Source organism: Agelaius phoeniceus, chromosome 3 (assembly GCF_051311805.1).
Source record: "Agelaius phoeniceus isolate bAgePho1 chromosome 3, bAgePho1.hap1, whole genome shotgun sequence".
Lineage (NCBI taxonomy): Eukaryota > Metazoa > Chordata > Aves > Passeriformes > Icteridae > Agelaius > Agelaius phoeniceus.
The window spans coordinates 14,956,829-14,978,047 of NC_135267.1; the positions used below are offsets into that span (position 1 = coordinate 14,956,829).

Sequence of the window (21,219 nt, forward strand, 5' to 3'; positions counted from 1 at the left end):
AGGTTCATTACAAGATTCTGAGAAGAGACTATGCTAATATATTAGGAAAAAGTTAGTAACAAACACTTTTTTTTTGTTTCCCCCTGTGGCTTACATTCCTTTGGCTGTTTAATTTCTGGAAAAAAACAGATTTTCAATACCTTTTTCTTATTAGTACAATTCATTTCCATTTTAAATCACACCAATCACAAAGAATCTCCTCAGTATAAATTAGAGCACCATGGAGATTTCCACAGGAATGGCAGTGTTCCTCAGCTGTAATTAATGTATCATTCAACGCCTTATTGAGTTTGTCCTGCGTCAGCTGTCAAAATATGAATTTCCTAATGCCTGTTGATGAACCATCCAGGCATGATAAATGAAAAGAAAAAGAAGAAAAAAGTCCCACTAAGAGCTGGCCCCCCACCTGCTGAGAAATGCCACAGCCAGAAATCTCCAGTTCTGAGAATCAGCCACCTTAGACCAGCACTGAAAGCTCCTCCTCCACGGGTCTCACCTTGTTCTTGGCAAGAACGTTGGCTCCTGCTTTAACAAGCACTTTGGCAGACTGACTGAATCCATGCCAACAAGCTTCATGAAGAGCAGTGTTCCCATCCTGAGGAGCACACACACAAGAGGAGAATGTTAGGGGCTGTATAACCAACCTCTTCTCTTAAAAGTATTTTCATTTCCTACTACCTTATTTTCTATTTTATTCTTGTAAGAGGGTAAAAACATTGCTATTTGTCTGGAACTTGAAATTAGTTATACTCCTAAATTAAACTTACAGCCTGGGATTCTCAAGTTTCTGGGATAATCATGGGAACTGTGCAGTCTTTTGCGTAGGGTGTAGTATGGCTGTACATTCCTTTAATTCATCCCTTAATGAGCTGAGAACAGACTCTTAAACCAAAAACTATCAGCCTAATATAGAAGCATAACTAAACCAGTAATTTGTATTAAAGAGATGGTACAGCTTTTTTTTCAATGTAATTGTTCCAATTACTCCTGAAGCATCAGACACTTACTAAGGAGTATAAACTATAACTTTCTCTCTGAGACCTTCACATTACTGACTGCCAAAGCTGCCATTCCACAGGGCTTTTGTTTTGTCTGTTACCTTGTCCTGTCTGTCCAAAGCACAGCCCTCTTGAATCAGAGTTGCTATTATATCAGTGTTCCCTACAACAGCAGCCCGGTGCAGTGCTGTCTGGTCACCCTGCAAAAAGAAGGAAATTTGTAATTGGTACAATTCCCACCTCATTTTGACTTGAAGCAAATGCAGACAACACACACAGGGGCTGCATCTTCGACACACATACTGTCTAAATCCAAGCTGCCTTTGAAAACAGTCCCCCTAAACAACTACCATAAAAGTTTCCAAGATTAATGACATTATTGCAAGTATCAGAGCTACAAACCATTTACAGAAGTTTGCAAGTCATCACAATCCCATATACAGCGCTGAAGCATTCCAAAAACATGGCAGTATTAGAAGGCAGTGAATTGGATACATTTGGCTCTAGGTGTCTAATAGTCATCAGTGTCTGTAGGGAACTAAAGGGAATTACAGGCTGTCGTAATTCATCATCATGATCCTCCAGGACTTACACTAACTGGATAAGGCTCTCCTGCTCTGGCTCTGATTGCTCCATCAGCCCTGCTTAGGATAAGGAGCATGAGATGAGATCGGTCTCTTCAGCACCTCTGATGAATTTACCAATTAGTGCTAAGAGTGGAGGCAACTTTACCATGAGAACCACAACTGCAGGACCATCCACTTGTTTCACTCGAGCAACTGAGCCATCGTGAGGTCCAAATGACTTTCCTTTCTCTTTGACTTGCCATGTAGCAGCAGCAAGCAAGTTTCCTACATCAGTTTATTTCCTTTAAGGTTTCCAAAAGAAACTGTGCTGATGTGGTCATCTTGTCTGACTGCCCATCTATCTCCTCTCTAACAACTTCTGAACTCATTTGCTGAGCTGAAGAGCCCAAGGTTAGTTTCCAGAATCCTTCCAGAAACTGAAGACTAGGGAAACTTGAATCACTGTCCCTGCCCATCAGGGACTATCTGTGTTTTTATGTACATGTTGGTAGAACCTGATAAAAGAGAGGCAAGAGAAGGCTTTGTGCAGCAGTGTGTAGGGATGTAAGACAGGGATCAATGGGAAAATGAGCTGCAGTCGCTCCACTGCTGCCACAACAACTGGTCTTGGCTTTCCTTTGAAGTTGCTTTGAACCAGCAATGCCAAAGCACAGCCTGAATCCAGGAACAAAGACAGGCTTCAAAGCTGCACACAGACTTGTTTGGGATTAATAAACAGATTTGGAATCCAATCCATTTCTGCTTATCTAGATGATGGTAACCACAAACACACGCAGGGCAGAGATATGCCATGTGTCCTAAAAAAGCTTGCAAGAACCCAAGTCCTAAATAGACACTAAATTTTTCTGGTAAAATTCTTCATCAGATAATAGCATATTATATTAAATACTGAAATTAGAGGAATTTCTTTATTTTTTTATTCTAGAGTGTCCAAGTCTTTAGATAACTGGCTTATTTGAACAATTTGTTCTCAAAGGCAATTAGCAGCTGACTTAAAAATTGCTCTTGGTGGGGTTCTTTTGTGCTAATGACACCAAAATAGTTATTAATCTATAAAAAAATGAGCATTGCCAGCCAAAACCTTTCAGTAATCCCTACCAGTAAATCATTAAATTGGCTTATAATAATGAAGTTGATTTTAAAAAATAGTGTTGAAGGTGCTTTTAGATGCCTGCTATCTATTTTTTGTTGTTGTTTCTAGAGGTTAGGTATTTTTACTTTTGTTCTTGTGACTGGAAATGTATTTTAAAGGATTTCAGCAAAGGCAGTAAATCTTCCAGGAAGTGGAAACAAAAAGAATTGGAAAATTGACAGCATGGCAAGTGCTCTGAACTTATGTATTTGTTCCAAATTCAAAGACAACCAAAATGTTATGGAAAATGTCCAAATTATACCATCTCACAAGTACAAATGTCAAATAGTTACTGGTTACTATGACTACATGGAAATCTGCTCACCAGCAAACTAAGGAACAATTTTATATCTGATTTTTGATAATGGCACAGCTACTGTTACTGCAGTAGTGAGTCATGTGGGACAGTGCAAAAATCATTTTATCTGACTATCATGAAGTGGAAAGTAATCTGCCAACCCACCCCTGCCAAGTGGTATTGATGCACCAGCAAATCCACAGAAGATATGATAAAACAGACTAAAACAAAATGGCAACTGCCATTGCAATGGATGGAATCTGAACAATAAATGATTGGTTCCTGCTGCTTTACATTTGGGAAAATTACTGTGGAGAAGGCAAATTTGGGGCAGAAATGGATTGTACAGGATTTGGTATGTAATTAAGGATCTTCTTACTGGGACAGTTTAAATCAAGGCTGTTCCTGTCCCCACATCACAGTAACTGCAGTGAGGTCAAAGACTATTTGGCTTTTGGGGCTTGGTTGATCGACAGCTACTTCTAACAGCATTTCATTTAAATTCATTCATTTCAATTTTATACAAACATATTTGTCTGTTTGGAAAGTGGGCTTCACACCTCACTGCTGCAAGACCAGGTCTTGGTAATCCCAACCCATATGGTGGGGGGCCATATACTGGGGATGCAGAGCAGCACTGGGACAGCTTCAGCCATGCCTCAGCTTTGTCCCAAAATACATTCTGGTCCCTGAAATAGATGTAGGTGAAGGGACACAAGTTCTGCAAATGGCAGGCTCAAGTGCCTCCTGCCCGAGGTATGGGCTTTGGTTATGACATCTTCCCTACAGGAGCATCCAAGAGTAAGGTCCAACCCACACCCTGACTGGACAAAATGAGCACCTCCTCCATGTAACAGAGAGTGTCAAAGGATATCTCAAACCTTGTTTCACCAACTGAGGCACCTCCCAGTGAAGAGAGGGCACATTTCATTGTCCTGGTGAGGGTCTGTCCCTACCAGCACCAGACCCCTCAGCCAGCAGGACAGGGCAGCACCTGGTCCCCTGTTCCCTTACACCTCAGCACAAAGAGTTACTTAAAGTGCTGTGGAAGCTGAACCACCAGGTTGTGATGGCTTCTGTGTGACAGCCACTGAGCAACCCAGCCATGGAGAGCACAGCCATCCTATAAATAACAGTGCCTGCACCACTGCACTCTAACCTGCCTTCCCTTCCCATCAGCAGTGGAGCAAATCCCTGCCTTGCCTTTCACGGAATCCAAGGAAACAGATGAGTTGTGATTTTTTCACAGCATGAATTTTCAGGCAGTGTAATCACAGACTTGTGTACCTTTTATTAATTACAGAAATAAATGTCTCTGAAAGCACTCGCTATAATTCTGTCTTTAGCAAAGCATTAGGGGTCTGTTCCAGAGGCTCAGAGAGCAATTATATCGGTAAATGTGTATTAACCATCCAGACTATTATGCTGGGCACAATTTATGATTCTGTTTCCAAGAGATTTATGCCTTAGGAACAGACTGCAGATCAGTAGCAATGAAGAGAGACAATTCCAGAGCCATGTCACAGAAACGTGACCTTGACAGAAACAACAGTCTGCCCAAATGCAGGTGTGGGCCCAAGGCCAAAAAGACTGAAGTGAGGCTCAATAGAAGTAAGGCACTGGGGTCTACACTGGTGAGTCTTAAACCCCCTTCCTCAGACTCTGCCTAGCCCTGAAGGCAGCTTAAACTCAGGAAATTCCACTCCAAGATGTTCATGCCCTGGACATAGCAGCTTGCAAGGCAGGTACAGGGCACTGCATCAGGTGGCACGGCACACCCTGGCCCTGCACAGCCCCAGTGCAGGCAGCTCCCCTCCTCTCTCTGGCCTTGTGAGTGCTCTTGCCACACACCTGATGGAAGCAGATCCAGGCATGTTGCAGGTACAGCCACCACCCTTCAAAATTAAGCCAGTGAAGGAAGTGGCCACTGGTTTTTCCACAGTAGCCCAGAGATAGCAGAGCTCACTCACTTTGTCTTGCCATGGCAGCACTGCAGTGTTGGAAGTTCTCCACTTTTAGGAAAAAATCTTGGTACTCATTGGGATAGTAAGAGGCTGACACTTGGAGACTGGGATAGAAATCTGCATGCACTGATGCAGAGGATGCAGGGCTGCACATCTGAGAGCTCTACCTGTAAGAGAGCTCCTGCACAGCAGCAGGTACATTTCAAGAGGGGAGAATTGGCTCTTTACAGAGGGCTTTAACACCTGCTTTCAGGAGAGGCTTCCAGGCTGGGAGTCCTGAAGAAAGGCAGGCACCTAAATCTTGATTTTTTCCTCATGGACACTGGCATTACAAAAATGTTGGCATTTGCTCAGTGTCCTGATATTTGCAACTATTTCCCTGAGCTTCCTCATGTGCTATCCTAAAACAGTGGATGTAACCATTGGGACCAGGCACTTGGAAATAGGGCAGGTATCCATTTACATCTGAAGTTTACCCCAAGGGAATGAAACAACACAAGTGACTTCCAATACAGTCTCAGGTAGACTTCTGATAGCTCTCCTGAGTTACTGGAGTCTCTCTAATAGACTGTACAGACCCAAATGAGTGAGATTTGGTTTACATTAGTTTGTAGTAAATGTTAATTTTTCCTTTCCCTGATTTAAAAAAACTCAAACAATAACCACATTTTTTCCTGCACATTCTGTTCTCCAGAGCATCCAACAGTTGTACAATCTCCTTTAAATCCCTTCTCCCATGTAACACTTTGCCTCCTCACTTCTGTGTTTGCAGAAATCAACAGACTATCTTGCTGCTGAAGAATTGCACCAAAATCACAGAAACATAGAATGGTTTGGGTTGGAAGGGACCCTAAAGATCACCTGGTTCCAACTCCCTTCCCATAAGCAGATACACCTTCCTCTAGACCAGGTTGCCCCATCCAGCCTGGCCTTGCACACTTCCAGAGATAGAGCATCCATAACTTTGGCCAACCGAAAAATAAACAACCAAAACAACCAGAAAAAACGCATGGCTTCAATCCCTGATGCAAAGTGCTGAACAGCACTTGTAAAGTCATATAATATAAAATCAAGCCACTACATTCACAGCAGAAGAATCAAAATATTCTAAAGTTAAAATATAACCAAGTGTTAAATACTTGCAGGAGCATACAAGCATATGTGGATATCCTGAAGCAGCTGTACACAAAGGGAACTGAATATGCTCTCAGGTTTCTCAGTGTCTCTGTGCTGCTCTCCTCTTTTGCTACAGAGAGGCAGTCGTGATATGCAGCTAAGAACAACTTCATTTATTCTTGCACAATAAATGATGATGCATGACCAGCAGAAGTGATCAAGGCATGAAAAATAATCATGAACAAAACAAATTACACTTTAAATGAAATGGGACCACAGGAATAAGCCACTTTGCACATTCCCATTCAGCTAGAAATTATTATGAACCCTGGGCTATTGTTCCATTTGAAACTAATTTTCTGCTTCTTCAACTGGAGCTTCCAGAAAGGAAGTTTTGGGGCCTTTGGCCTTTGTTTTAAATCATCTTGTTTTCCCAGCTGTTCTCAAGGGTGCAGGCAGGGCAGGAGAGGATGCAGAGCACCAAGCAGGCCATGCAGCCATGCAGCACAGCGGGGAGCTCGGCCGCGCCAGGGCTGGCAGCATGCACCGCGACCGGCGGCAGGCGCAGGGCAGGGCGATGCACGAGAGCTCTAACCTCCTTCTCTCTTTCTGATCTTCTAGGTTCCTTCCTAGCCTTTCTCTTCTGGTTTCTCTTATTTTTTTCATCCTTGATTTCCTTCACCGGGACAATTTTCTCCTGGACTATTTCTGAGGTGTGTGCTGTATGGACACTCATGGACCACTCAGAGATGGCACTGGGATCCCAGTAAGAGCTGGCAGTATTGGCAGGGAGAAGGAAGGAGTCAGCTCCTGGAGTGGCATATTCTACAGAGCTGGACTCCACCGGCTGAAATTCATAATAATCCCACTCCAGGCCACTGGAGGTCATTCTTCAACTAATTCTTAAGGCTCTTACCGTGCTTAGGGAATATATCTGCAGAACATGAAAGGGAGCATTTTAATCTCTCTGAAACAATTAGCAGCTTTTAAGTTTCTGCTTATCATCTGGCAAATAAAAACTTGTTCTTGAATTTGATCAAAACTCAAAAATTAAGTGTTTAGGTTTCTCTTGTTATTTTGAAAAATAAAACGTAGGTCATAATTTTGGATTTTTTTGTGGTATCACAACAATGCCATAGACCAAAATCAACAAAATAATCTACTTTTCAATTAAATATAATACTCCCCACTCTTACAGGTGTTTTCATATCTGAACCTAAATCCACATTCCTGGAAAACAGCAAGGAAACATACAGATGTTAATCAACACTTGAGACTAAGATGCCTTCACTGCCACATAAGCACGCAGTAAAAGTGACTGAAGGCATAACCAAGAGATTGCAACTAAAAGACACTACAAACATTCTGTGGGGCATAAACTGTAAAAATGAGTTATACAAGGAGAAGCCATAAGCAGAGAACCTTCTGTGAAGACCTATGTAAAAGGAAAGCAGAAATATTTCAGTTAATACCTATTGCAAGCAAAAATCTTCATTTGGAGTTTTAGACTTCCTCTTTCTACAAGACAAACCCAAACACACCCTTTGAAATTCAGAAACTCCTGAGGCTCTCTTCAATCCCAACCAAATTACTACTACACCTAAATACAGAGCGACACATCAAAATACATTTTAAAGATTCAGTATCTATGAATCCAGCATGCATCTACTCTGCCCATATTAATCACCACATGTAGAAGTAGTATCCAGTTGTGAACAAAGCCCCTAAGCTCATACACACTAAGTTTTCTATGAGCTGAGTATTTCTACAAGTGCAAGACTCTTCACTGAACTGAAATTATGCTAAACACTGATTTACTGTTTTTCGATCATGGCTATCACATTTACATATAAATAGCATAGACTTTATTCCTAGATGATTGAAACAAATGAACCAGACTTATTCAAAAAACAGTTTCCACAGAAACTCAATTTGACCAAATCAGTGGAAGCTCTTGCTTTCTTAAAGCAGCAGTTTTCTTTTCTCAGGAAAACTGGCTGTATTTGAAAAGTGTCTGCAATTTTGTCTTAAATACCTAATGAACCATTTCTGCTGGGAGAAGTGAAAAAGCATACCCAGGATACATCTGAATAAACTGATTCTCCCATTGCACTTGCAAATCTGCTCCATTTCACAGATGAGCACAGGGAAAGAATAAAGAGCGCAGGGAGCAAATTTTCTTCCTAGAAAAACAAGTTTCCCTGCAGAAAGCTGGCCACATCAGTACCCCAGTCCCAAGCCCGTCAGGCAGACTGCTCACATCTCCCAGGGAATCAGCTACTCATCAGTGGAGAAAGAAACCAGTTTTCCAGTTGCTATAGACTTTTAACTCTCTAGATGCAAACAAATGCCCAAAGGCATTTTTAAAAGGCACCTAGACATTTCCAGTGTCCTTCTACCAGTCACACAGGTGGCTCTACTAACACCTTTGGGCCTCCATAGCCTTTGAAGACTCTCCACCTTATATATTACAGGGGGAACAACTGTACCTCCAACTTCTTCCAGCATGCCATCAGAAGTTAGCAATTAATTTGAAGAAATCATGGTTATTCAACTGCTACTGCACATTTCAGCATAGACCCTTTTCCAGCAGTGAGGGAACTAAAACCACATTGCCTGTCAATCCAAAGCACCTTAAAGCCCGGTCCTAGATTAGAACTACTCTTACAGAAACCCAAGAAATTCCAGCAACTTACGTATTTTACCAAATGAACACAAACTACCATGTGCTAAATTCAAAGCTGGCTTTTGTGCTGATGCCTCACCACACAGCAACCTCAGAGATGTGAGCACCCCCACATGGAGCATGGTGCCATGGTCAGGATGATCTCCCCATGGCACAGCACTGTGCTAGGGGCAGCTGCTCTGCATGCTGAGGGATGTGCCTACTCAAAAAGCATCTCCCACTTCAGGCAAACCCAAAAATTGGTTGTGTCCCCTACCTGATGTCCTCCAGCAGGTTCCCACAATGAACTCCTAGAGCATTTCTACCAGAAGCAGCAGATGATGACTCTCACACAGCCTGGCACGAGCAGAGCTCTTATAAAGCTCTGCAGCTTAGACAAGAGCACTGAGCTATTCACTGAAAACCACCACATTTTACATTGTTTCCCATGCACTTTTGCATCTCTAATAGAGGTTACGTCTCTGAATTGGAAAATAGAGAGACAGATTTTATTTCCATTTAATCCCACTTCAAAGAAGTGAATGTCTACTGTTATTTGTAAATCACCTTTTCCCCTCCACCCCAAGTTAGAAGGTTGTATCTACTTACATCATCCTGAATATCCAGATCACAACCTGCCTTCAACAAAACCTGGACAACGTGGAGATGACCTTTGTAGGCAGCAAGATGCAGGGGGGTCCGGCCATGCTATGAATGAGAAGAAAATAAACCTTAAGATTAATTTTTATGCATGGTAGTTTAAAACAGAGTTTTATCTCCTTTTCATCATGCTTTTGTTTGTACCTCACTGTCTGAAACCTGCAATAGTAGCAACTGACATGTATTAGTGTGACAAAGACTTTACCTTGGTTTTGTGAAAGCTGAAAACTTCTCCTCCACCTTCTGCAACATTTCAATTTACGGTGAAATGTTGACACTCTACAAAAGGGATATTATATTCACATAAGGGTCCTTCCTTACAAATTCAGATCTGGCTCTGTGTCCATGCCTAAGTAGAATTCATGACCCTCTTGTTTTTGTCCCTCTGGAGCATGGAACTATCAACTGCTTTCACCTTCCCTCTGTACAGACAACTTGCAATAACTGGCTAATTCATATATTGTAATGGGCACTGTCCTTGCAACAGGGACAAGAATTACTGAGCTGTTGCACACGACAGATGCTCCCCTGAAAAGGAATGGAAGGCCTGTAGTCACTCCAAGTGATGTGTATGACAATCAACTTCAATTTAAAAAAGATCTGCCAGGTTTTTTTAGACAATACTTATTTTTATCTCTCTCTCAGTAAAATCTCAAAGTGAGTGAAACACCTTAAGATCTGTGAAACAACAACACTAAAACTGTTCACTGCAGATTATTTAATGGCAGTAAAGGAAACAGGATTCCAGCAATTGCTAAATTAACAAAGTATCTTCCCAAAGAACGCTGGTTTCTCCACTAGGCATTTTCTGAGGGTCACATTAAAAGTCACGTGAATCTTCACCTGTATTTATTCCAAATCTTCACTACTGTTGCTGTTGTCTATTTTTCCACCCAATAATTTATCCTGCAAAGGAGCATAAACAGCCCTGACACATCAACCACAGAAGGGGCAAACACTTCAAGAGCTGTCTGACTAGTGGCTTGAAGTACACAGAAGGCAACCATTGGCTCTCTGAGGTTTTAAGCAACTTCTTCACAAAGAAAACTACTTCAGGTATGTAATAAACCAAGCTCAAGACAAGATTGTTTTCATACAGCAAACTCCATACCCACATACCATACTGGTAAAGCCTTGTTAACTTGGCCTTTTCAGAGAAAAAGGAAAAACGCTATTGGAATCAACAGAATGGCTGAGGGCAAAATGTTTGTGCCATTACTGATTAGTTGTGCTGTGCTCAGAAACACTAAGTGTTGATCAATTGTCCTATCTTATTGACCTAAAGGGGCAGATCTGAGGACAAAACCCTCACTCACATTATGACATATGGATCTCTCAAAACCTGAATGTTGTCCCCTGCTGGCAGCAGCAGTTCATTCCCATGACAGAGACTTCCATTCTTGCCCTGCTAAAGGTGTAGGAAGGGCTCGTTTTTGTTGTCACCACTGCCCCTGGGCACCATCCAGCCTGGGTGCCTCTGGCTCTATCTGGCCACAGGTCTCTAAAGTCCTGTCCCTTTATTGAAGGGCACTGAGCTGCACTGACCACACTTCCTTCTCCATCAGCCTGGAGGAGAGCCAGGGGTAACTGGCTAACTCAATAGCAGCAGGTGTAAAATGCCCAGGCAATAGAGGGAGAAAAAGATATAAAGAAAGGGGGAAAAAAGGAATAAAATATTTTTTTTTTAAATACCAAATTGACAAATCATTCCCAACAATAAACAGTATGTTTGGATTATGAATATGTGCTGTGAATCAGCACATTCAGATTTACGGGAACTGACTTTCTACATTCCTTAATGCCAATAAGTAAATCACCTAATCCAGGCATCTATCTCACTTCCTGGAAGGTTATTAGTACACCATGAAAACAATTTATAGCAATCTGTGCATGGAGAAGGAAAAATCCCAAACAAACCCACCTTGAAGCCAGCTCATGTGCTTTAAAAGGAAAGCATCAACAACATGAATACATATTCCAGCAGGGAAACTTTCTGGTAAGGCAACCAGCTCTAACCACTACAAATATGCTGACATGCAGTTAAAGGTACTGTGTTAAAAGCAAGCTATGAAAGCAGAATAGGAGTTTATTTGAATACAAGGGACATCTTTTCCTCACCAAACACACCTCCTGGGCAATTGCCACATGAACTATGCCTGCTGGCATGGTTGAGCTGGAAGACTAAAGGATCATTTTTACTCCAGAGTGTTAGTGTGTTTCAGATTCTCTATCCAGAAATATAGGTTGAGAGGCATCTCACCTACTGGAAAACCCTAAAGAGAGGCCTTCAGGAACCAGACTTTCTGCACACATGCAGTCCTTGAGTTCTTGCTACTTTAGAGGGACACTGTAAACAAAAACTATGACATTAACCAGGAAAGGAGACTGGGAAGGAAGATCAATTCCAGCATATTACACTGATTAGAGGCTCAGGCTTTTGGAAGAGCACTGATCATCTCAAGATTAATCACAACCCTGCAAGAACACACAATGCCAGATTTTCTTCCCAGCAACATCAAAATGAGAGCAGAGATGAGTGGTACAGCTGGACACTGTTCCAGTGCAGACAATGCAAACACTTGGAAAAACATCAAATCCCCCCACAAATGCACATACACACAGGTATGGATGTACATACACATGCACACACCAATCCAGAACAAACTGTGAGGAAGAGACAAGGCAATTTGGGTGCCACTCGTGCTGTGATGACAAATTTGGAGCAGACCAAGCTTTAGAGACAAACACTGAACAAGTCCATACCACAGCAGCAAGTCAGGGCTGCTCTTGCCTTCATGTCTTCAAGTCAAATCACCAGCCCACCAAGTTTTTCTCTCACAGCAATTCATCCTACCCAAAATATATAGGGGGCAGAGAGATGAAGGCAGACAGACAAAACTCCCTCTGTGTGTCTCCTCCATAAAGACATTCTGCACTGAAGGCAGCAGCAAAGAGGGAGTTTATCTGAATATACATAAGGGAAAGCAAACATACAAACCAGAATGTCTCCTAGATGCTCAGTTCAAGGACACAACACCAAACCCAGGGACTGTTCTACATGCAGATTACTGACTTAGAAGCTTGTGAGCCATGCCAAATATAAACTGTAATGTTTTGGGGGTTATTACAAATACAAATGAGAGACTGCTGCAACTTGGGATTAATGAACCAATAAACCAGTCATTCATATGTAAAAAAAAGCAGCAATTTGGACTTCTATTCAAATGTAAACAATTGCTCCATCAGGCAACAAATCATACAAATGGCCCTGTGTCACGGGCTTATTGACAAAATAAATGGGACCTATTGGGACTAAGGCTGCAGCTCCCGGGCACCCTGACACGCTGCTGTAGCTGTGGGGTGGATGGGTCACACCAAGCCCTGCAAACAGCCACGGGAAATTCAGCAGTACAGTCCAAGGGTAGGATTCTGTTTGCATTAAATCTGCACTCCAGCTTTCAGATATTGACAGGCAGCTGTTGATGCACACCACTTAAAAGCAGAATCCTCCCAGCATTGCTGCCACAACCAAACCCATACAGGGGGGCTTAGCACTGTGAGCTCCGTGATCCTTCCTTGTGTTTATCTATGTGTAGGTACTTTTCTGCAGGTACATTCAGTTCTCCATCTCACCCTCCTCTTGTGGTGCACAAGGACTGTTATTTATTCATCTGTTCTGCACCCATAAAAAACATGCCTGTCCACATTTTATTGGAAAAGCCTGAAAGCAAAATCCAAGTCCTGTCACATTGTTCACACTGATAATTTGTTGGACTGTTCTCCATGAATAACCTGCTCACTCAAGTCAGCAGAAAGCTTCTCATTGACCTCAACAGGCATTCAGCAAGTTCCTAAGTGTTTGTTAGTCCCTTTTAATTTATCTTTATTTATTGTTTAAAACAGACACAAATAGCCTTTCAAACTGAAGGAGTGCAAAAATGGGAAAGCACCAAAACACATTTATTTTTTTGCTTCTGTCTTAGCTTAAAAAACAAGAAAAAGAGAACTGCTTTAAAGAACTCAACATGCTCTGAAGCTGAGACTTAAAGTATCCCAGCATTACAAAAGTGTTGCCATATGTTGTGTTCATAACATGACTGCTTCAGAAGTTAAATCAAACAATTACTGAATCAAAACAGAAGCACTACCTTTTCCATTTCTTTAGGACTTTTTTTTTCTGAATGATCATCCATTCTCTGCAGAATTCAATTTTATAGCTATGATCAATGCAGGAGCCTGCTCCAGCACAAGTTTCTCATGGATTCACAGGCCTCTTTCAGGCATCCACCTACTCTGGGATGGGTCTGCTTCCATGGGCTGCAGGGAATCTCACTTCCACCATCTGAGGCACCTCCTCCTCCTCCACCACTGACCTTGGTGTCTGCAGAGTTGTTCCTCTCACATGTTCTCACTGCTGTTCCCTGGCTATAATTACATCTCTGTAACTTCTTTTCTTCCTTCTTAAATATTTTATCCCAGAGGAGTTACTACCATTCCTGACTGGCCAAGCCCTGACCAGCAGCACATCCATCTTGGAGCCACCTGGCAGTGGCTCTACCAGACCTGGGGAAGCTTTCAGCAGCTTCTCACAGAAACCACACTGGTAGCCCTTCCTGCTACCAAAACCTGGCCATGCCAACCCAATACCCTCAGGAAAAGGACAACAACATCCTGGGAGGACAGCAAGGCACATCAGCTCAGCAGAAGTCCCAGAGCTTTTGTGCCAAAGATGCAGCTGTCAATAATTTCACTAAAAGAGAGCTCTAAAAAAAAGACTGAAAGAAGGGACCAACTTTCTTGTTTTCTTCTTCATACATGTGAAGAATGTCAGACAAAAAGGTGTAAAAATGGAAATTATCTCTGTCACATCAGGCAGAGCAGCGACAGAGCACCCTGACCAAGCAGGTGCCCTTTGGGAAGGGCAGAGCCACAAAGCCTCTGCTGAGCACACACCTGCCCTGGGCACAACCCCAATGGCTGGTGGCAGAGGTCCAGCACCACCACGAGTGCCCAATGCATGTGCCACGCAGTGCCACCAGCCCTCTCCCACCGTGGGCTCCCTGGTGGCAGATTGCCATCACCTCTGGGACCTAGAGGCCATCAGCTCCTCTCTACATATTGTAAAAGGCCTCAAATCTGAGTCTCCCTCACTGGAGTCAGAGGAGGTGCACATTTCCATACTGACTTCACCTGCAGAGATGCCTTGCTAGTAACGCTGTCAAAATGAAACAAGTGCATCGTCACTGTAATGCTCAAGTCAGCACCTGGACATGTGTATGTGTATTCTCCATTGGATTTTGTTTCTTTCCTATTCTTCCTCTTTTCTTCTGAAATCATCTACTCAGAAGTGAGAAAAATTAAATACTATTTTGCAGATGAATTGTTGCTTACTGAAGCAACAATAACCACATCATATGACCTGACATACATGACAAAACCAGAAGTGCACAAGTCAGCTATAAGGCATTTACAAGTACTTGGTTTGTTAAAGAAAATACTCTTCATTTTTCTTGAGCTATGCTTGATTATTCCTTTTTGAATGAAGAACTCTAGCACTTATGTTGAGATCCTGGACCCTTTAATCTGGGGCTCTGTGGTGTGATTCACAACAATTAGTCTGTGCTTACAGATGTGTATCAGAAATACATTTAAAGCCTGCTGTGATGGGGGAACGTTTTCTTTCCCTCCAAAGAGCTTTGTCTCCATGTATCCTCCTCCAATAAAACCCAGAGAATTCAGCAGGAAGTTTGGTTGACAAGGACCAAATCAAATGTTGTCTTTTTTTGGAAGCAAACCCCTGTAATTTATAATTAGGCAGAACAAAGTGAAAACTAACAAAAGCAGGAGACATACAGGAAAACCAGATCTAAGGCAGGCACATGGATACATTTATTTTTATGCTTCATTGTGCAATGAGTTTTATCTTGGGGGAGAAGAGGGTTCTGGGTTTCAACTTATCTGAAATCTTGGTCTATTCTACTGCACTACAAAAATTCTGCTAATTTCCATTCTAAAATTAAAAACCTCTATCCTGAAAGTTGTTCTTATTTTGTGCTTGTTCTGCTTAGTAGAAAACTGCACAAGAACCTGATGCTCAAAAAGCCCCTCAAGATTTCCTGTTTCAATATACTTGAGTCTAATTTACACATCCTCACTCTTGTGACAACCTTGTTCTTAACTTTAAACAGATCTTTCTCTTTCCAGCTTTTGTGTGTGTCATCAGATTAGCAAGCCAAGCTATTCCAGGGAATGTTTATCCAGCCTTCTGTAGGCAGATCTGCACATGCTCTCCCTGTGCAGCTGGCAGGCTGGGTGAGAGCAGGATGCAAACTCCACGCTGTGCACACCTGGACAGGACACCACAGAGCCTGGATGGATGGGCCCTGGTGAGGGCACCAGGTTGGTCTCACACGTCTTGGCTGGCACTGAGCTCAGCTCTCTGTGGCTGATGGTGTGGGAGCAGTAGGAGTCTGTGAGCCTTCAAAAGGTCCCAAACACACAGCCCTGGCTGCTGCTCTGAGACAGCCCCTGCTCCTCTGGGTGCACTCCTCCACAGTCCTGCAGATCTGACTTCATCTCTTCTGAGCAGGGCTTGTCACCAGGCTACCCAAGCAGCTCATCTGTCCTGCCTGTCAGTGTGCTGGGATGCACCCACAAGGACAACAGGGACAGCTTTTGTCATCTTCCCTCTCTGGGTCCACGGGGATGACCCACAACTTCCAGGAAAGAATTGCTACAGTGCTGTAGTACCTGGTGAGCTACAGGCATGGCCTCAGAGCTCACAGCTCTCCAGCATGGTTGGCAAGCACATGTCTCCACAGAAACACCAGCACTTTGCACCTGGTCACAATTTTGCTGCCAAATGAGCTTTGTTTTAATTTTCCACACAGGGCAGAACAACAAAGCAAGGGAGCCACCTATGCCATATAGGAAAGAAAAACTTGTCAACTCTAGGAAACCTGCATTCTATCAAATTAACCTGATTTTGTGTTTCAAAGTCAAATCTATGCTATTTGTTTTTTATTGTAATTAGCAGAGGTCCCTCAGCAGCCTCAAAGCTCACAATCTTAAAAAAAATAAAAACCAAAACCAAACAAACAAAAGAAAACACAACCACAAAACCCTGAGCTACCAGTCAGGTATGTGTAAGTCAGTATTTCCTGGTCTGTTGCTGACTACCTTTAATAGTTGTTCATCAGCTACAGAGCTGCTTGGAGAACAGAACTGCTGTCTACATGGGACTATTCATGCTTATAACATCTGTGCTTTGTATCTACCAGCAAGTTTTATTTTGGCAAACAAAACTTACAAGCACAGGTTGTCCTTGGATCACTCCAACTTTCAAAATAAGTATTATCTACAACTCAAACACTGTGAAGGGACTGAAAACAACTGTCACTGACAGATAAGCATTCTATCTTTTCCTCTTTTTATCAGAAGTGTTTTCTATCTGTAAATATTAGCTTCCATACATATGTAACATTCAAAACCAATATGGAAACACAAATATAAGTAGGTAGGATGGCAAACAACAATTCATCAAAACAGTATGCCCCAAATTTTACGTTATAGGTCGAAAGATTTGACTTACCTATCTATTTTAGGGTTTTTTGTTGATCAAACCTTCTCTGCAACAGGTAATTACATCTCATCTTTTCTAAGATAGTATTATTTATAACATGTTGAGCATTAGGAACAGGTGAATAATCAGTTTGAACTCACTTGTATCTAAGCAGAAATCCTTTGACGCTGACTTTTCTCAAAGGTACAGGGAACACAATTTGCAACCCCCAAGTTTGGAACTGACTAAGGGACTACACAAAACAAACCAATGAAGAGGTTGGGTATAAGTGAGGCTGCTGCACCAAGAGACTTCAGCAGCAAGAAACACTTTCTGCATCCCTTTACCCTGCCACAAGAGGTGGCTTTCCCCCATCTCCTCACGCAGGGAGACGGGTGCCATGAACCCCCTTCCCTTGACAGTGATGAATCGCTCCATTCATCAGGTCACACACTGTTCAAAAGTCAATGAATGCTTTGAAAAACGTTGCTCCCCTCTGTCTGTGTCACTCTGTCTGTGTCTGTTTGCAAGGACTAAGTGTTCATCACAGCTGCACCCCCTGCAAAGGGTATAAGCATGAGACGTGCGCTACAGTGCAAATCTGCGTGAGCTAAGAAGTGCAAACTTTAAGGAAATCTGAACACAAACTTCAGTCACATTCAGATTGGTAAAGCTAGGAGGGCATTTTCACAGACAATGGTCTAGAAGAGTTACATTAGTTCCCAGGGTTTTGCAAAGCGTTTTTCTCTGGTTACCTTGGTAACTGCTACCTTGGCACCCCTGTTGATAAGCTGCACCACATTCTCCACTTGGCCTTTGTAGGCGGCTACAAGCAGGCGTTCTGAAAGCACGGCGACCACATCCTGCTGGCTCATGAATTAGGAGAGAAAGGTTTTCAGGTTTCTTCAGTCCAAAAACAAAGGCTTGGGATCAGTTCAAGCAGCATGCAGGCAGGCGAGGAAGGATTCCAGCTCCCTGGACAGTGATGTTATTGCTATGCCATCCATTGGACCTATGGATCAGAAAACAACACTGCTGTCAGGCAGCTTTCAGAAACAGAGCACTACAGCAGCTCCTCCCTGAGCGTTCATCTTGGCATTGGCTTGGGAGGGGATCACAAGAACTCCTCAGAACCTCCTGAAGACATTGCACTTCTGTTGCAAGGTGGAGGGATGTAGACAGTAGCACATTTTCAATGTGCCCTCATTCCCCTTGGTTGGGACAAAAATCCTTAAACTTTCTGAGAGCTTTACTCTCTTTCAGCCTAACTTCTATTTGTGTGGTCCCCTTTCATCCTCTCTCCCCCTGCCAGTTTTCCTGATCTTTAATTAGCCAAGGGTGGGTTAACTCCTGTTGGCCAGAGGAACAAGAATAGGTTATAGTTACTGGCTGCTGATATAGATATACAAACCTCTGCCCTGGAAGGATTGAGTGCAGTCAGCAATTAAAGGCAGCTGACTGTTCCCTAACGAGTATGAAATGCTTCACAGCCTCCCCTGAACCATCCCAAGGACACTGCTGGGAAAGATCACAACCTGCTATTGGGAAACATTCATCTTTGCTGTCACTGAGAAATTATGTTCTCCCCACCAAGCTGACATCATTCCCCACTGATTCCAGAAACAATTCAGATTTAGCACTCATCATGCAAACTGTATGTTTGTCTGTCTGCCCAGGCTTCACTGACCCATCCAACAAGCCATCAGAGCTGAAAATAGTTTTTTGATATAATTACAAAAAATGTATCCACTGATCACTTTGAGCTGTGGGATCCAGAACCTGCCCAGTTTGCGAATATTTCAGTTTCATTTGTGCTTTTTTCACTTTAGCATTTAATTGTTTCAGAACAGGAAAAACACCTTCAAGATATCCAGTGTATTTACAAATTGTCTGTCCTCCTCTCTTGAAATATCACTGCACTGCCCCTTAACAGCCACCAGTGCAAAACACTCTGCATAGTCAAAGAGTAATAGGTGCAGGGCCCTGGATGATCCTGGAGATCGATACTGGAATACAATGTCTTTCACCCTTAGGTTATCCTTTAAATCCATCTCAGAACAGCTATAACTAAAACTGTAGGTTAATTTGTAGTAGTAGATGGCAACATAATTTAATTTGCACTCCTAAGGTGATTTATATTAGCAAATCTTAGAATGCTTTATGAGCTTTAATTCTTATAACAGCCTTCAAAGTGAACAATATGCAGAAGAATATTACATGCATCTTAGAAAAAGGCTCTTCAAAGCACAGAGAAGTTACTGTTTTCACTGAGGTTGATAGAAAGTTATGCCAAAGCCAGTAAAAGCTTCAGGTAACTGATTTTTGATTTCTAAGTATAAGCATTAGGCAAACCATTTCCTTTTAAAAGATTCAAGTTAGCTTTTCCTCACCTTTCTCTTCCTTTCCAAGTGCAAACATGTTTGGAGCAACATGGAAATAGCTGCACATTTATTTAGAGAAACCAGACAAAGAGTTTCTGGCCCTCAAAGTCAGCATAACATAGAACAACAGAGGGGTGGTGCTGTACCCTGTGCCACTGGACTGGTTTCACCCACACCCTCAGAGTAATGGACACAGTTTGTACCCTGGTAAAATGGAAAATAGGGAAGATGGAAGAAAACCCCTCATGTCCTTCACTAGCACATCATACCCTGCTCCTCTGGCAGAGTGCCGTACACACTATAGTACAAACCATTAAAAAGGCTCCAAGAAACACAGGTGGCCTACACTTACTAATTTGAACTGTAACAAACAACACAAGTTCCAATCTTACCTCCTCAGGTATTTGATTTCCAGTGACTCCTGCTTCCAAAGCAAGTGGAACACCCACCCTCCCTCCATACCTCCCCACCACCCTCCCACGATCCCAGCCCCCTGCTCCCATCACATCCCAAATGGAGCTTCCATAAGCCAGGAGCACAACCCACAGCTCCCCTCCATACCAGTACACAGTGCAGGGCACACCTCACAACAGGGAGCTCCTCAGGCAGAGGATGGTGTGTGTCTGTGCCAGCCCCTGCCTGGGCAGTGATAGCTTCCAGGTGAACTGTGCCATCACTTCCATCACTTGTTTGTTCCCAGCCTTATCCCTTAGATGCCTGCCAACACTTTGGCTGGAGACATGTACACTGACATCTTAAAACATCTCTGGTCAGAACCTGCTTGGTTTTCTTACCTCTTAAATTAAAAAAAAAAAAAACAAAACAACAAAAGCAAAACAATGAAGTGACATCATTGTCACTGACAGATTTGCATATTCACTGCAAAAATCTCAGTCTCAATGGAGACATTTTCCTGATACACTGATAATTCTGAGCAAGTTTGCAGAAACCATAGATGCTCTTCACATCTTAGCCACACTGCTAGAAAGACACTAATACCTCAACAATGTAGGGCTGGAAAAGTCTGGATAAACTGTGCAAGGTAAATGCTGGAAATCATACTCCCTAGTTGAATAGTTCTCCCTCTCTCCCACAGTTTTCCCATCCCTGCAGCACAGTGAGATCATGAACCTCCTCCTGCCATGCCCTGCCACACTGGAGTGATGGACTGTGACCGCGTCACTGCTATCATGGAGTTCGCTTTCTTGTCTTTTCCACTACTTGGATCATACATAAAAACACAGCAAGGAGCTGATTCAGCCATTGGTCTTTTAGGGGTATCTCCCACTTTGCCCAGGTCTCCAGCAGGTGTTGGTCCTGTTCCCAGAGGGCAGTCACAGCACGAGCCTGGCTCCTGCTCAAACAACAGGTCACATTCCCTGTGACCAAATCTGCTTTACATCTCCTCAACTGGGATTATCTGCAATTCAGAAAAGCGAGTCCATTTAGAACAGGAAGCCCAGACAACTGAAAGACCAACTTTCCTTTTCTCCTGAGCTGGTAGGAAAAGGTGATGGGTGAACAGTGGAAGTGGGAACAGTCTTCTCATTCCCCTCCCCAGGGACCCATGCCCAGCACAGTGGCTACACTGGCAGTGGCATCACTGCCCCCAGATTTAACTCTCTGCATGCCTCAGACACACAGAGTGTCTTTCCTTGACCATGTCTGCACCCCCAGCAGCAGGAGGAAGGTACCAGATGCCCAAGGACTGCAATTAAAAGCTTGACTGCTCCTTTCACACCCAGATGGTGCAAAATGAACCCGACAACACGATTACAGGCGCTGCATCGCATCCCTGCTGCCAGCACCTGCTGCCCAGAATTAAATCCCTCATTATCACCCCCAAGATCCAGAAGC

The 21,219-nt window shown here is 43.0% G+C and overlaps 1 protein-coding gene across 10 annotated transcripts in view; it reads right to left on the minus strand.

Annotated features, from left to right (window-relative positions):
* ANKRD6 (ankyrin repeat domain 6) overlaps positions 1-21,219 on the minus strand; it is an 86,803-nt gene that overhangs the window by 15,685 nt on the left and 49,899 nt on the right. For 6 of the 10 annotated variants that reach the window (XM_077174772.1, XM_077174768.1, XM_077174770.1 and 3 more), the window contains exons 1-5: positions 17,737-17,775; positions 9,370-9,468; positions 6,691-7,029; positions 1,100-1,198; positions 497-595 (exon numbers count right to left, since the gene is read on the minus strand). In XM_077174772.1, the coding sequence (XP_077030887.1) occupies positions 497-595; positions 1,100-1,198; positions 6,691-6,984 (492 nt within the window). In that variant the 5' untranslated portion in view covers positions 6,985-7,029; positions 9,370-9,468; positions 17,737-17,775. Of the gene's footprint in view, positions 1-496; positions 596-1,099; positions 1,199-6,690; positions 7,030-9,369; positions 9,469-17,736; positions 17,994-21,219 lie in introns of those variants that run through there. The other 4 variants (XM_077174771.1, XM_077174765.1, XM_077174766.1 and 1 more) reach the window with 1 other exon arrangement.